Source organism: Hyperolius riggenbachi, chromosome 4, assembly GCF_040937935.1.
Source record: "Hyperolius riggenbachi isolate aHypRig1 chromosome 4, aHypRig1.pri, whole genome shotgun sequence".
Classification (NCBI taxonomy): Eukaryota; Metazoa; Chordata; class Amphibia; order Anura; family Hyperoliidae; genus Hyperolius; species Hyperolius riggenbachi.
Window position 1 is genome coordinate 327,376,388 of NC_090649.1, and position 16,722 is coordinate 327,393,109.

A 16,722-nucleotide genomic window follows, 5' to 3' on the forward strand; every position below is an offset into this window, starting at 1 on the left:
GAAAGACCAATACAAAGTGGTGTACACGTGAGCCGTGGAACGAAAATCATACATTATTCCAAACATTTTTTACAAATAAATAACTGCAAAGTGGGGTGTGCGTAATTATTCAGCCCCCTGAGTCAATACTTTGTAGAACCACCTTTTGCTGCAATTACGCTTCCAGTCTTTTAGGGCAGTGGTCCCCAACCTTTTTTGACCCAAGGACCGCTTCAGCATCAGGCAGTTTTTCCAAGGACCGGGGTGGGCAGATGCAAGCATGTGCGGGGGACGGGGGTGTTATTGGACGCGGGGAGGGGGGGGGGGGTCGAGGGCTTGTTCTACAGGCAGGGTACACCAGCCCTACCTAACCACTATCTTCATCACCGTCAGCACTTTGGAAAATATGTCTTCACATTGCACTGGGGCTGCTGTATAACCCACCAGCACAAGGTACATCTGATGTGACAGGTGGTGGGAAGGGGGGTACTGCCTGGGCTTCCTTATCTACTGGCACAGTCATTTCCTACCCTCATCTGCCTCCCCTCACTTTTACTCTTCCCTCCTCCCCACAGCCCCTTTATCATCCTCCCCACACACACACTTCACCCATTCCTCCTCTCTGCACCCAATTCACACTTCCCTCCTCCACACACTCAATTTTTACCCTTACATTCTTCTTTCCACACTAGCTTCTAGCACCAGCTGCTCACCTCTGTGCAGACTGAACTCTGTGGCTGGCAAGAGACCAGAGTGTCCCAGTCATCCTCACTTCTGCCACCTGGTGTCTGTACAGACATAAAGCATGCTGCATTACAAATAACATACATTAGGTGGCAGCAGTAACAATGGCTGCAGACGGCTCTTCTCTATAGCTTCCAGCAAACTTCAGTGACACTTCTCTCTGCACTGTGATGACAGATGGCAAGGCCCAGCTAAGAGCAGCCTGCGGCCCAAAATTTCGGGTATGTCTCTACCAGCTTTGCAAATCTAGAGACTGAAATCCTTGCCCATTCTTCTTTGCAAAACAGCTCCAGCTCAGTCAGATTAGATGGACAGCGTTTGTGAACAGCAGTTTTCAGATCTTGCCACAGATTCTCGTTTGGATTTAGATCTGGACTTTGGCTGGGCCATTCTAACACATGGATATGTTTTGTTTTAAACCATTCCATTGTTGCCCTGGCTTTATGTTTAGGGTCGTTGTCCTGCTGTAAGGTGAACCTCCGCCCCAGTCTCAAGTCTTTTGCAGACTCCAAGAGGTTTTCTTCCAAGATTGCCCTGTATTTGGCTCCATCCATCTTCCCATCAACTTTGACCAGCTTCCCTGTCCCTGCTGAAGAGAAGCAACCCCAGAGCATGATGCTGCCACCACCATATTTGACAGTGGGGATGGTGTGTTCTGAGTGATGTGCAGTTTTAGGTTTCTGCCACACATAGCGTTTTGCATTTTGGCCAAAAAGTTCCATTTTGGTCTCACCTGACCAGAGCACCTTCTTCCACATGTTTGCTGTGTCCCCCACATGGCATGTGGCAAACTGCAAACGGGACTCCTTATGCTTTTCTGTTAAGAATGGCTTTCTTCTTGTCACTGTTCCATAAAGGCCAACTTTGTGCAGTGCACGACTAATAGTTGTCCTATGGACAGATTCCCCCACCTGAGCTGTAGATCTCTGCAGCTCGTCCAGAGTCACCATGGTGGGCCTCTTCACTGCATTTCTGATCAGCACTCTCCTTGTTCAGCCTGCGAGTTTAGGTACACAGCCTTGTCTTGGTAAGTTTACAGTTGTGCCATACTCCTTCCATTTCTGAATGATCGCTTGAACAGTGCTCCGTGGGATGTTCAAGGCTTTGGAAATCTTTTTGTAGCTTAAACCGGCTATAAATTTCTCAATAACTTTATCCCTGACTTGTCTTGTGTGTTCTTTGGACTTCATGGTGTTGTTGCTCCCAATATTCACTTAGACAACCTCTGAGGCCGTCACAGAACAGCTGTATTTGTACTGACATTAGACAATGTCTATGGGCAACTGACTGCACTCAGACCAAAGGGGGCTGACTAATTACGCACACCCCACTTTGCAGTTTTTGGTTTTTTTAAAGGTTTGGAATCATGTATGATTTTCGTTCCATTTCTTACGTGTACACCACTTTGTATTGGTCTTTCATGTGGAATTCCAATAAAATTGATTCAGGTTTGTGGCAGTAATGTGACAAAATGTGGAAAACTTCAAGGGGGCTGAATACTTTTGCAAGCCACTGTATATCTCTACTAAGCTTTTGATCATGGGCGGGGAGGCAGTGTCAGTTCTTCCCACTCTCTATCCATCCTTAGCTTCACCCCCTTTACTCGGCGCTTATAGTTCCGATCGGAGACTGCACACAGCACGCAGGGATGCTGTGCTGTGTGGCGGCTTGTGATAATTAAGGTCAGAACGATAGTGTATATTAGTACACTATCATACAGACCTCAATTCTCACAAGCCCGCACACAGCGCAGCATTCCCACGTGCTGTGTGCAGTCTCAGACCAGGAACTATAAGTGGCGAGTAAAGGGTGAGCCTTCCAGTTCCTCTCCTGGTCCCATCATTCCTGCGCTGGCTCCCCCATTAGCAGTCTTGCGTTTTCACGCGTGCGCAGTACAGAGCCACGCGTCTTCGGTAGCACTCAGGCTTTTTAATATTTGTCTTCAAATTCACTTAAAGAGGAACTCCAGTGAAAAAAATGTAATAACTTTTTTAAATTTAATTTTACAATAATTATGTATAAATGATTTAGTTGGTGTTTGCCCAGTGTAAAATCTTTTAAATCCCTGATTTACATTCTGACATTTATCACATGGTGACATTTATTACTGCTGGCAGGTGATGTAGCTGCTGCTTGCTTTTTTGGCAGTTGGAAACGGCTGTAAACAGCCATTTCCCACAATGCAACACGTTCACAGACAAAAAACTGCCAGGACCATGGTCCTCAGAGTGTCTTGTGGGAGGGGTTTCACCACAATATCAGTCATACAGAGCCCCGATGATCAGTTTGTGAAAAGGTATAGATTTCTCATGTAAAATGGGGCATTAGCTACTGACTGGGATGAAGGTCAATTCTTGGTCAGGGTTTCTCTTTAAGTTTGCTTTGCCTCACAATGGACATCCTCAACTAACTTAATTAATGTTGCCCTTCACTGTATTGTTTCCATTTCTGGGATATCAGTTTCAGAAAGGTGTGCTTTTTTGCACCTACTGCACTTAATACCACTGAAAAACATTCTAACTTTTGAAGCTGCAGACTTGCATAAACTATACTTGGTCATGAATAGCCATCTTACATAAGAGTAAGAGTATTTGTACAGGTGTTCCCCCAGCTCATTTAAAGGATACCAGAGGTGACATGATGAGATGGACATGGGTATGTACAGTGCCTACCACACAAATAACTATGCTGTGTTCCTTTTTTCTTTCTCTGTCTGAAAGAGTTAAACATCAGGTATGTAAGTGGCTCACTCAATCCTGACTAAGACACGAAGCGACTACAGTGTGACCCCTCAGTGATGAGACATTCCAACTATAAAACACTTTCCTAGCAGAATATAGCTTCTGAGAGCAGGAAAGAGATAAAAAGAGTCAATAGTCCATGGCTTTTAGCTCTGGCATACTTCAATGAAGGTGTAGTTGAGCAAAAACAATATAACTGAAAAATTAAAAAGTTGATTTAAACAAAATAAAACTGTGGAATATCTTAAAAAGTCATTTTTAGGAGAAGGAAGATAAATACAATTGTTTGTTTATTTTCACCTCGGGTGTCCTTTAAAGATGAATAGGTCAGGAGTGTTTGGAAAGGTATAGCAATGCTATGCCTGGCCGACCTTCCACGATTGTGATTGGCTGTTGCGTTAAATGTAATTTTAAAAGAAGGCAACTTAAGCTTATGGTTAGAATACTTGTAGCACTACTTGGAAAAAAAGGGTGTATGCCCCAAACAGGCTGTTGCTGTATATCCAGCTGTAATTTTTTTTTTTTTATTGAAGTGTTTATACTGTACAGCGCCGACATATTACGCAGCGCTGTACAGAGTATATTGTCTTGTTACTAACTGTCCCTCAGAGGGGCTCACAATCTAATCCCTACAGTAGTCATATGACTATATTGTGTAGTGTATGTATAGTAGCCTAGGGCCAATTTAGTGGGAAGCCAATTAACTTATCTGTATGTTTTGGAATGTGGAAGGAAATTGCAGTGCCTGGAGGAAACACACACAAACACAGGGAAAACATACAAACTCCTTGCAGATGTTGACCTGGCTGGGATTCAAACCAGAGACCCAGCACTGCAAGGCGAGAGCACTAACCACTACGCCACTGTGCTGCCCAAAAAAAACTTTTTAATTATATGAAGGTGCCAACCACTCAAGTAGATGTGCCCTCCTAAGGAACTGCAAGCTGCTTTAACCCCTCCCGGGGAATAAGTATCTAGGTCCCTGAAAACTTCACTTAGGCTCACAGAGACCTAGATACTAGCCTCTTTCTGTTTAGAAGCAGCACATATGCCCCCCCCTCGGCCCAAATCCCTTAGGAGTGTATGTACGTTGCTTAAAGAGAAACTCCGACCAAGAATTGAACTGTATCCCAATCAGTAGCCGATACCCCTTTTTACATGAGAAATCTATTCCTTTTCACAAACAGACCATCAGGGAGTGCTGTATGGCTGATCGTGGTGAAACCCCTCCCACAAGAAACTGAGTACGTACTCTTGGCAGTTTTCTGTCTGTGAACCCTGTTGCATTGTGGGAATTAGCTGTTTACAGCTGTTTCTAACTGCCAAAAAAGCATGCAGCAGCTACATCACCTGCCAACAGTAAAAATGTCACCATGTAATAAATGTCAGAATGTAAATCAGGGATTTAAAAGAATTTACAATGGACAAAAACTGACTAAATAATTTATACATAATTATTGTAAAAATGAAGCACCTTTTTTATTACATTATTTTCACTGGAGTTCCTCTTTAAAATTACAGTTTAACAAGATAAAGTAACCCAGTCATTTTTAACTGAATTATGGAATATCACTAAGTTTAAGAGGACAATAACCTTCAACAAATGAGAATACCGAGTATTGTGTTTATGCATAATGTCTTTAAAACAGTGTCATTTTAAGAAGTCAGACAAACATTGTCACGGACGGTTGCGGGGCCGCAGGCGCGTCCTGGAACCGCCCGTGAAGAAAAAGCGATCGCACTCGATTCCCTGCATCGATTACGCTTCAAATCGATACAATCTGGGTTGAGTGTGTAGGGGCAGCTGAAGTCCTTTTCTTAGCAGAGAGAGAGCACCATCCTACAGGCTGGATGGCTCTTTTGATATGCTAATGAGCCTGGGCCCAGAGAGTCCCTGGCTTCAAGCTGTGCTGATGGCCCATCCATCAGGTATAAGGTGACAAGCACCATGACAGAACCAATCTAGAGTGAGGAAACTCAGACACTCCGACTCCTTTTCCCAGCAGGGAGCCGACATGTGGCTTGCTGCTGCCAACTTCAAAGAGCCTTTGCCTGGGAATGACCTGGTATAAATCCCAGGGGTCTCTCATATTCCATAAACTGCTATATGTATCATATTTTCTGTGTTGCCAGGCTGGCAGACCCTCCAAACTAACAGAGCAGGCTTGACCCTATCTGGGGCTGGTTCTGAAGGAATTTCAGACCATCCTGAGGGAAAGACTGCCAGTTAGGCAGTTCGGAAGTGCCCTGCTGATACCACAAGGGTCCCACCCCTCATGTTTGGTATCAGGCTGCTGGGTACATCGAGGCAGACCTGAAAATATTAATAAATCTGCCCTGATCTGTACGGTTCTGTGAGATAGAGCCCATATATGGTTAAGGCATGATTTCTGGCCCCCAGGACAAGGGGAGGACTCATCTCATGTTCTAAGGGGGGGGGGGGGGGGGGTGGGCCCGCCCTCACTCCCTCCTACTGAATCAGGGGCATAAGAATGGCAGAGGAGCCAAACTCAGTGTCCTCCACACTGAAACATCTTGAACTCATCAGGTGCCAGCTTGAGGATATGCTGGCATCCACCTGGTCTGAACTCTGAACTCAGATTGAAACCCAGAACTCTGATTTTCCCACAAAAAGGACATCTTTCCAGGAACTAAGTATTTTTCTCCCTTCTTTTATTATTTTATACTGGCTATTACTGTTTTAATAATTGTGATTTTAATAATTGTCTGTATATATTAATTATTTATATTGCGTGAATAAACGACTTTCTCCAAGTCATTCACTGTCCGCTACCCTGCTTATCAGCACACACAGAACTGATCCCGGGTCTCTGAAGATACGCTACTGTTTGTTGTTGGCTAGACAGAATACCGTGTGTTTAACCGTTTTATTCGCAGGACTAGTCAGTCAGTTAGTGGGCTCCACGGTCCCATGGTAACCGCGGTGGTGGCAGTTTACTCTGAACCAGTGGGTGAAGTTGTAATCACCCGTGTTTCACAGGCTCCCTTCCGAGTTGTCTGCGGCTAATTCTTAACGGTTCCTGCGCATTGACTGCGACCAGAGTTCGCACGATCTGTGCGCTGGCACCGTTTAGAAGGCTAAGTGCGGTCAGCCACTAGGGCTCCTGTGACAAACATGATTACCGCCACAGAATACCAAAGGCATAGAAGTAGATTAACAAGATTTTCTCCAAACAGGCTCTAGACTGTGATAAGCAGGGCTGTGGAGTCAGTCCAAAAATCCACCGACTCCGACTCCTCAGTTTAGGATTCCACCGGCTCCTTGACTCCGACTCCTCTAATTTGCATATTACAATTTTGTTGATTAACAGTATGTAATGTGAAATTCGTCTCTTAACTGCCAACGCTTAGGAATTTTACAAGACAACTGAAGTGAGAAGAATATGTAGACTACTATATTTATTCCCTTTAGACTAAAACTAGTCCTTGGTAAGAGTACTTGTAAAAGGTACAGAACGGAACAAAGAACATCTATCAGGCCCTAGGCAATGTAACTGTGGGTACATGTAAGAGTGATGTGCAGGTACTCTGCAGGGGAATGAGGAGATTCTTCCTCTATTACACATTCTTCATGCAGGTTTATGGGTGACAGACAACACCACTGTGTTCAATGTGCACAACATTCTCAGTGGATTCCCTGCAGCTCTGTGGGGAGTGCATATGTAGAGTATAGTACTACTGTGTACCAAAGTAAACCTGAGACAGATGAAATTAAAGTTTTATACATACCTGGGGCTTCCTCCAGGCCCCTTCAGGCTAATCAGTCCCTCGCTGTCCTCCTTCGCCACCTGGATCTTCTGCTATGAGTCCAGGTACTTGAGCCAGTCTGGTGTAGTGTGCATGCACACACTCCTCCGCCGCAGCACTATTGCGCAGGTGCAGAATGCTCCTGGCTGTGGAAGCGGCATGAAGCCAGACTGCTCTGACTAGCTGAATTACCGGGACTCATAGCAGAAGATCCAGGTGGTGGAGGTGGACAGCGAGGGACTGATTAGCCTGAAGGGGGCTGGAGGAAGCCCCATGTATAACACTTCTTTTCATCCGTCTCAGGTACCCTTTAATTTATAGTCACCAAACCAAATTTTAACATATCAAATTATTTGATTTCATGAGCAAAGAGAGTGCATACATTTGCATAAACCAGCATCAATGCAGAATTATTTCCATCTCATTGACCATCTCTATTAGTTACACGGCTACACATCAGGCTTTATTCTTACAGCATAGACGTTATTTAGTATATATAAGAGATTCCTGTGTACACATCATATATACTGTACAGTCACAATCAGATATGTATATCTGACTTTAAAAATATGGGGACTGCTTTATTGAAGCAGCACAAGTAACTAATTTTGATTGGTTTATTTCATTTTTGTGGACTGAGCACAGCTATCACTGTATATATACATTATTTTAATGACTATTATCTGAGAAATAGAACATTTTATCATATTTTCTATTTTAATTACAGTTACAAATTCATTAGGAGTCGGATCCAGACTCCGACTCCAGGCACCCAAAATTGCTCCGGCTCCACAGCCCTGGTTATAAGAGTATGATGTTGGGAACACACGATGCAATTTCCCCGCCCGATCGACAAGAATCAGGCGATTATTTCCGACATGTCTTATTCATTTACGATTGAGAAAGGGATCCATTTTTCAAAGTTATGATCAGAAAATCGATCCCTTTATCGATGGAAAGCAGTTTGGACATATATACATGGTACATCTTCTGTCCGATCACCTGTCGATTGGACAGGAAATTGCATTGTGTGTTCCCAGCATTAGACTATAACAGTAGTAGGGAGATTAGATTGTGAGCTCATTTGAGGGAGAATTCGTAACATGATCTAATCAGTGAAATCTGTAAAGCACTGCAGAAATTTCCAGCGCTATATAAATGTACAATACTAAGCTTGAATGGCTCTTCTTTGCAACCCTGTCAACCACACTCTGTTTAGAGTACTGTCTAGTAGACTCACATCTTGCTGCAGGAATAATAAGCAGCATTGAGAGGCATCATATTTCCTCAACTGTATTAATCCTTTGGCAGTAAACTGACACTCTTTCTGCCAGTGGAATGTTTATGTTCTATAAGCACATAAAACTAAGTATTCCCAGCCTAGTCAACATCTGCAAGGAGTTTGTATGTTCTCCCCGTGTCTGTGTGGGTTTCCTCCGGACACATGTTTCCTCCCACGTCCCAGAAACATACAAATAAGTTAATTGGCTTCCCCCTAAAAATTGGCCCTAGACTACGATACACTACACTACATAATACATGCTTAGGACTATGGTAGGGATTAGATTGTGAGACCCTCTGAGGGACAGTTAGTAACAAGACATTATACTCTGTACAGCACTGTGAAGAATGTTGGCACTATATAAATTATAATAAAATATTCAAGCTGAATTCATTTTTGCCATTAATCCTTTCAATATAGAGCTGAACTAGAAGCATGAGTTTTCCTCAACAAAATTGGAATTTTCCTTGGATCACAAATTTTAATTACAACAATACATAGTGGCAGCTGCAGTGGGTTTATGTAGACTATATTCAAACTTTTGCCATAACAGTGCATGTTATCATACCTCTAAGTCTGTGAATAGGTCTCGGTTATGTTGCAATATAACATACATGCAGTGAGACACTGTTACCGCGTGCTTCCAGTTATGATACGGTACACGTCGGTAATTCTTCTTCACCGACATTGTGAAACGACACAACTTTTCAAGTTCAAAACTTAAAAAAAAAAAAAAGAAAGCAAGGGTCAGGAAATGTCACCAAGGTTACGTAGTTTAATAAAAAAAATGCATGTCCATTGAGGTGAACCAATATAAATCAGCTGGAAATTACCTAGTACCCTCAGAGACCCCATAAACAGGGGGAACAAAAATCCTCCTGGATACCACATGGCAGATTAAATCCCTGGATCAACATTATTACTGGTAACGTAGGTAGGCCTCTGTATTTTGTTATTTTAAAGGACACCTGAAGTGAGAGGGATATGGAGGCTGCCATATTTATTTCATTTTACACAATGCAAATTGCCTAGCTGTCCTGCTAATCATCTCCTGCTAATACCATAGACCCCGAACAAGCATACAAATCAGAGATTTCTGACTGAAGTTTGAATTGACTGAATTGGATTTGCCACATGCTTGTTTCAGGTGTGCGATTCAGACAATACCATTGCCAAAAAGCTCAGCAGGACAGCCAGGCAACTGGTGTTTAAAAGGAAATAAAAAAAAAGCCTCCACATACCTCTCACTTCAGGAGTGCTTTAAGAAAATATTGAATGCATTTTAACATTTCTTACTGTATCTGCTAACAAGGGGTGGATTCACAAAGCAGCCTATTGTTGCAATGCATGGACTTGGGCTTGATATTATATGCGGGAAATAGTTTACATGCTGTAATGCAGGTGATTTTGCCTTTGTCACAATACAAACAAAGTCTTGAGACAGTCTTTAAATGTTACCAACACTCAAACTTTGTATCTGCTGTACAGCCCATATACACCATTTTCTCTATGTAGAGGAAAAAACCTTGCCAGTAGATGGGTGACTTACTAAAACAAACTTGAGAATCCTTTCTACTGGCTGCAAAACCAATGTTTCTCCTAAACAATACAGAAATGAACAGAAGTTTTAACCAGCACAAAATCCAAATACCTTTATTGGTTCACCAGACATGTACTGGTAGTTCCCAGAACAGGACTCCTTGGACTGACCAAGTCAGCCTCTTTATCTTACCCCTTTGCATACCAGCAGTCTCTGGCCCCTCCAGGACTAGAGACGGCTGGTACCAGAAAAAGGTGCCTCCCAACGATTCGCCACACATACCCATACTCTTGATTCTCCCCCATCGCCCCAGGCCCCTCTCTGCTGTCTCTATGATGGCAGAGCGCTGTCAGCCAGTCAGGAGTCGCTTTCTTTGGCTCCTGACCCTGTCTATCAATGTAAGCCAATGTGATTAGCTCACAGTGATTACATGATCAGGAGCCACTGAAAGCGGCTCCTGACCTGCTCACGGAGCTATGCCGTCTTATACATGGCAGAGCAAGTGAATTGCAGCGGGTGCAGAGTAGCGAGATTGGCGGTAGCACGTGGTGTGGAAGGTGAAATTGTCAGAGCTGTGCAGCCACCTGCAGGAAGTAGATTTCTACCAATGTAGTCCAGAAGCAGTTTAACGAGCTCCTGTGTCAGACTTAACACCTGTGTACATTTGCTCAGATGGCAGTACAAAGGAGAGAAATCTGAGGTGTTACCCCTTTAACTACATTATAAAAAAAATAAATAAATAAGAAATTGATAAGTGAGCAGATAACAGGTGCAAGGTTTGGGCAGGCACGTGCGTTATATGTCCACCCATTATTTAATGTATTATACAGTTATCAATTATGATAACTGTAGGACCTTACGCACATAAACTATTACACCCCCCCATCATGATTTTGAGTCTATATTTCACAGCCCTTTCCATTGAAGCAGACTCTCAAAGCCAAGGCTCCACTGAGTATTCAGAGATGACAGTAAAGCAAACCTGAAGCAAAAAAGACTTATGATATAATGAATTGTATCTTTAGTACGAATAAGGAAAAGAACATTAGTAGCAAAGAAAAGTGTCTCATTTTTATTTATTATATTTATAAAGCGTCAATACACAGCGCTGATATTTTGTTTTATATATTTTTTATTTTTTTTTTAACATTGAATCATACTGTCAAAGTTGCACACTCTGTCTTTTACGCTCTAAAACAAAGCAGAAATGATGACCCCTTTGAACGTCCCTGCAGTAAAACCTTATCTCAAGTCTCTCACTGTTTCATGCCTTTTAAGTGCTTCAGAAAACATCATGATTGTATTTGACCCAGTAAGTCCAATAGCTCAGAGAAGCTTTTTTTCATAGATGACAACTGAAGTTTTATTAACTCTTCCTGTACTGGTAAACCATATGATTGATGAATGTTTTTCTTTGCTACTAATCTTCTATTTCTTAGCTGTACTACACATACAATTCATTATATCGTAAGTTTATTTTGGCTTCAGGTTTGCTTTTAGGAAAATCAACTTTCCACTAAAATCTCTGTATGGGTAAATAATATATTTACACAAAGGCGTCAATTCACCAGAGGTTACCAACCGATTTATCTCTTGGGAGGTAATTTACCTCCTGTGATATCTCCAAATAGCAATTCTCCAGAAGTATAGGGGAAAATATCGACAGAGAGAAATGCAAGAGATAAATGTGAGATAAGTATGAGATAAATAAGTGATAGTTAGTAGTTAGTTTTTCTCCAAATCACAATTCACCAGGGAAGAAAGGGGGTGTGGCCATTCGTTATTTTTTCATCTCTTTATCCCCTGAATGAACCTGGAGATATCGTGGTTTTCACACAGCAGCTGCTGCTGTGGAAGATGGAGCCTTTTGAGCTTACTCTGTTAGGCCTGGTGCACACCAAAAACCGCTAGCAGATCTGCAAAATGCTAGCAGATTTTGAAACGCTTTTTCTTATTTTTCTGTAGCGTTTCAGCTAGCATTTTGCGGTTTTTTGAAGCGTTTTTGGTGTAGTAGATTTCATGTATTGTTACAGTAAAGCTGTTACTGAACAGCTACTGTAACAAAAACTGCCTGGCAAACCGCTCTGAAGTGCCGTTTTTCAGAGCGGTTTGCGTTTTTCCTATACTTAACATTGAGGCAGAAACGCATCCGCAATCCAAAATCTGCAGCAGCCCGGGAGTATGCGTTTCTGCAAAACGCCTCCCGCTCTGGTGTGCACCAGCCCATTGAAATACATTACCCAAGCGTATCCGCAGCCACAAGCGGATCGCAAAACGCAGCCGAACCGCTCTGGTGTGCACTAGGCCTTAGAGCTTGCTTCTATTATGAGGAGACGAAGGCGCAGGAGGAGAGTCTGTTTAATCGCCCCACGTATTTTTTGTGAGAGAACAGTTCTTGATAATTTTACAGAGACAGAGGTGGTGAAGAAGTTCAGACTCACTCGTGATATGATTTATGATATGATCCGGCAGTAAAAGGCAGGAATACTCTGGTCACGTAGTGGTAAAACTCCTCCTACCCACAATGCTTCACTTTCAAGCTTACAGAGAGGAAAAGTATCCCATGTAAATCATTAATACCGATTACCTAACTCTCTGCTTTCTCACACTTTCCTCATGCATATCTCTCCATTATCCCCTGCTATCGAACACTTTTCTCTCTGTCCTCTCACACTGGTGAATTGACTCCAGAGTGTTAAAATACCTCATGAGATAAACTACCTACCTTTTTTCTCTTAGTAAATCCTCTCTGGTGAATTGACGCCTATGTTGCTAAATCCTCTCTTCTAAGGAGAAAATCGTAATTTACTTCAGCTTATCTGTTATCATAACTAAGGGTTTTCAGGCTCCTTATAGAGAATTACCAGCCCTTATCTGAACCTTTCCATTTCAAGAATATGCAGTTTGAAAATAGTTTCTGCTGGTTAGCATGTTCTGCGTGTTCTAGTAATCTCATATCTCTCCTCAGCATCTATGTCTCCTAATACAGCAGAGTCCCTGGTATCTGGCACCAGTGGGGATCACTTGATGCCGGATACATGTGCTTGCCAGTTGCATAAACAACCAGCAGCACAAATCTCCCCCCAGCAGCTTTGCAAGGTCCTTCATGCATGCAAGTCGACAGGTCACCTGACCCGCATCTGGACAGGTGAAACGCCGACTTCCGTGCACGGATGCTGGAAAGCAGCTAGAGGCTGCAGGGAGGCTACAAGACATCGCTGGAGGACTGCTAAGTATTTTACCGCTTCCAAACCACCCCCCAAAACCAGTCCCCGTTATCCATCAGGCATGCCGGTAAGTTGAGATTTCCAGTTGCCCGAGTTCCAGACTTTGCTGTACAAACAAGAATTCTGCTACCATTTAAAGCAGTAGTTTGGCACTACATGATGTCATGGCGTTTACAATTAGCAAGGATATCCAAAACCCATTGTCCCCATGATCTTATCAACTTATGATAATTTTTACAACTTCATTCCTATGTGATCCTGCATAGTGATAACCTTCCTATAAACCATGGCAAGCAATCAGTCACAACTATTTTGTAAAACCATCTTGCTAGTCAAAACTGCCTGGAGCTTTCAAGTGATGACACAAGATCTATCTACCAGTATGAATCCAGAAAGGCCCCCTAGAGATGCATTCTTGTACCCCTGTATAGGTGAAATCAATATGGCACACTATATGAGTCACTCCTCTTCAAGAGCCCAGCCCACAATCCCTGTAATGGTTTTATCATGATTTTGCAATGATTTTAACAGGTCCAGAAAAATGTTCTTGTAAAGAAATTTCTTTTCATCCTTCAAAACTAAAATCACCAGAATTATAAGAGAAGGGAAAAAGAAAAGGAAAAATTACTACCTTACCAAGTATCACCACAGGACTTATGTATCATGTGTACATAGATTGCTGGCCACAGATCTTCAAAAGGCTGTATATCAAAGTGATAACTGAAAAACACATTAAGCAAAATGATCAATATCGCTGGGGGGGGGGGGGGAAGATGTTGAACGGTTATAAGAACCTTATAGATAACACAGGATGCATACAGTTAAATAAGCAGGAGCGTAGCTATTTTTATGTATACACACACCAGAGCTCTACAATGGTATAAAAATTTACTAGCATGCATTGGCAAAATAAGACTGTTTAAAGAGAACCTGAAGCGGTTCCATGGGGGGCAGATGGGACACAAAGGCATGTTCTCTGCCTCATGACATGCCTCTGTGTCCCCACACCCCCGCTCTGCCCCCCCACCCCTGTGCTATGGCCCCACCGAGATTAGCAACAACATTTGTCACTATCACAGAAGTAAACATAAGGGAGAGGGATTCCCTGTTTAAAACGCCCACCAAGGTCTTTCCTGCAGGGTTTCCAGAGCTGCCATTGGACAGCTCTCTCTCCCTGGCAATGCCCCCTGCACGCTGTGAATGAGAGACAGTCTCTCATCCCAGCATCGTGACCGAGAGAGCACAAAAGTGAAAGTGGGCCCGTGCAACCCACAGGAGCGGTGGGGAGCTGCGTTTTTTGCGGCTACCTGATCCACTTAGCCCCAGTATCAGTAGCCTACGTTTTTAAAATTTTATGAGCCCACCTCGGGCTCTCGTTAAACCGCACTTGTATCTTCTCATAAATAAAATGAAAACCTAAACTTTCTTTGAACATTAATGTAACAATAGTGCTACACAAACCACTTTGCAATCTAAACAGAAACTTTAATATAACTTAATGCATTAATTGCTTATTTCAGAAATATTAATAATGTAGTCATTGTTTGCCCATTGTAAAATATCTCCTTGCTCAATTTTAAAATGTTCAACTTATCAAAGGCATCTTTAATGCTGATAAGGTGCATCACTGTGGACTTCCAGAGTACATTGGGAGGAAAAAGCTTCATGACATCATAACCAAGGCTAAACATCACTGGGAGGGCGAGGTTACATACCAATATATAGATATAGGAAGGGTTTCTAATCCTGAAACAAAGTTAATTTATGTAAAATTGTGTATTCTGTTTAACTTCATACATTTTTGTTTATGTGCTTGCAGTGCCTCTAACAAGAGACCCTTTACATTTCAGTCTGCAGCAAGCTAGGATTTTCTGGACATGGCACTGGAGTGAAAATGTGCTTAGCTGCAATCATGAAAGCAATTTGTGGTTTAGTGAACAAACCCCAAACTCTGCTTGCACACAACCTCAGGATTTCATCTATGGCCACACCCAGTTACCACTTTCTATTTTGGTGCTCAATCACCTCAGTTTACTCACACAGTAGATGTTTGGCATGTTACATAGTTATTTGGGTTGAAAAATAGGTCCATCGAGTTCAACCAGAAAAAAAAAAAAAGCACAACACCAGCCTGCTCCCTCACATATCCCTGTTGATCCAGAGGAAGGTGAAAAACCCTTACAGGGCATGGTCCAATTAGCCCCAATATGGAAAAATTTCCTTCCATACTCCAGATGGCAATCAGATAAAATCCCTTGAACACCACCACTGTTGTCATTCCTGTTATACGGTAGAATCCCTTTATAGTAGACTCCAAGGGACCAAGAAAAGTGGATTACTATATCAGACGATTAACTATACCAGACATTTACTATATCAGAATTGTTCATACATTGTATATTATACACATATACATTTGCTGGGACCGGAGGACTGAGTTTACTATAACCAGAGGTTTACTATATCAGATCCCTACCAATTTAGTATACCAGATAGTCTTCATGTGCTTAAATTTGTTTAATTTTAACTTGCAAAATTGTCATACAAAAGGTGAATCACAAACAGATTTAAAACATCCTAAAAACATAAAGACCAGCACTGGAACTGCATCTTGCTTGAATCCCACTGTCACTGTGAAAATGTAGTACCAAATTGGCCGCCCAGCCTCAGCCTATGCATGCCAATCGGTTATTATTCACATTGTGACAATAGTGGGCCCACCACCAGGCGCACACCCGAGGCCTCAACATGCACCCCCCTGCTGCAGCACACTGTTGCTCAATATTGGCCAGCGAGTCTCTCATGACATGTTGTGTTTCCACTTGCTGTCAAACCGTTAGGTACACAGTATTGGGAGTATAGCGCAATTGTAATATCTTTCTCCTCACTTCAACAGATGGACTTTCTCTTCATTCCCTATTGTGTTGCTACCCTTTTCGTTAGTAACTGTCCCAACTGCCACTTAGCCTGGCTATGAGCATACAACTCTTCCGCCTTCTAGGGTTGCCATGTTGCTGGCTGGGATAGCTTCCCACTACTCACGGACAGTTCTCTGGCTTCTCAGCGTGCACGAGGGAGCAATGCTCAGGGCTCCTGTGATTGCCCGCCGCGAATGCCGCATCACCTCACTCTGCTCCGCTTCCTGCTGCTGCCGTCATCTTCCGCCGTAGAGTTGCGTTGGTGCGGCCCGGCGTCCCGGGCTTCGTGAGCGCTCACGTGTGCTGGTCAGTCCCAGCCCACTGACGCGTTTCGCCCCGCCCACGGGGCTTTCTCAAAGTGAATTGGGGTTGGCGTTTCCTATATCAGAGTTTACTAGAACGAGATTCTACTGTGTTTGCTGAAAAAATTGGAGCATATTTGATAGTCCTGTAGGGGGTTAGGTCAACAAAACAATTCATTAAATAACAGGCTAGTGCAGCTAACTTTGTGTCTTCTGTAATG

General features: G+C 42.9%; 1 protein-coding gene across 2 annotated transcripts in view; it reads right to left on the bottom strand.

Moving 5' to 3' along the window:
* The window catches only part of PDE10A (phosphodiesterase 10A), a 232,701-nt gene that overhangs the window by 36,503 nt on the left and 179,476 nt on the right, over nucleotides 1–16,722 (bottom strand). For both annotated transcript variants that reach the window (XM_068279518.1, XM_068279517.1), the window contains exons 15-16: nucleotides 13,918–14,001; nucleotides 9,083–9,233 (exon numbers count right to left, since the gene is read on the bottom strand). In XM_068279518.1, coding sequence (XP_068135619.1) covers nucleotides 9,083–9,233; nucleotides 13,918–14,001 — 235 coding nt within the window. The remainder of the gene's footprint in view (nucleotides 1–9,082; nucleotides 9,234–13,917; nucleotides 14,002–16,722) is intronic.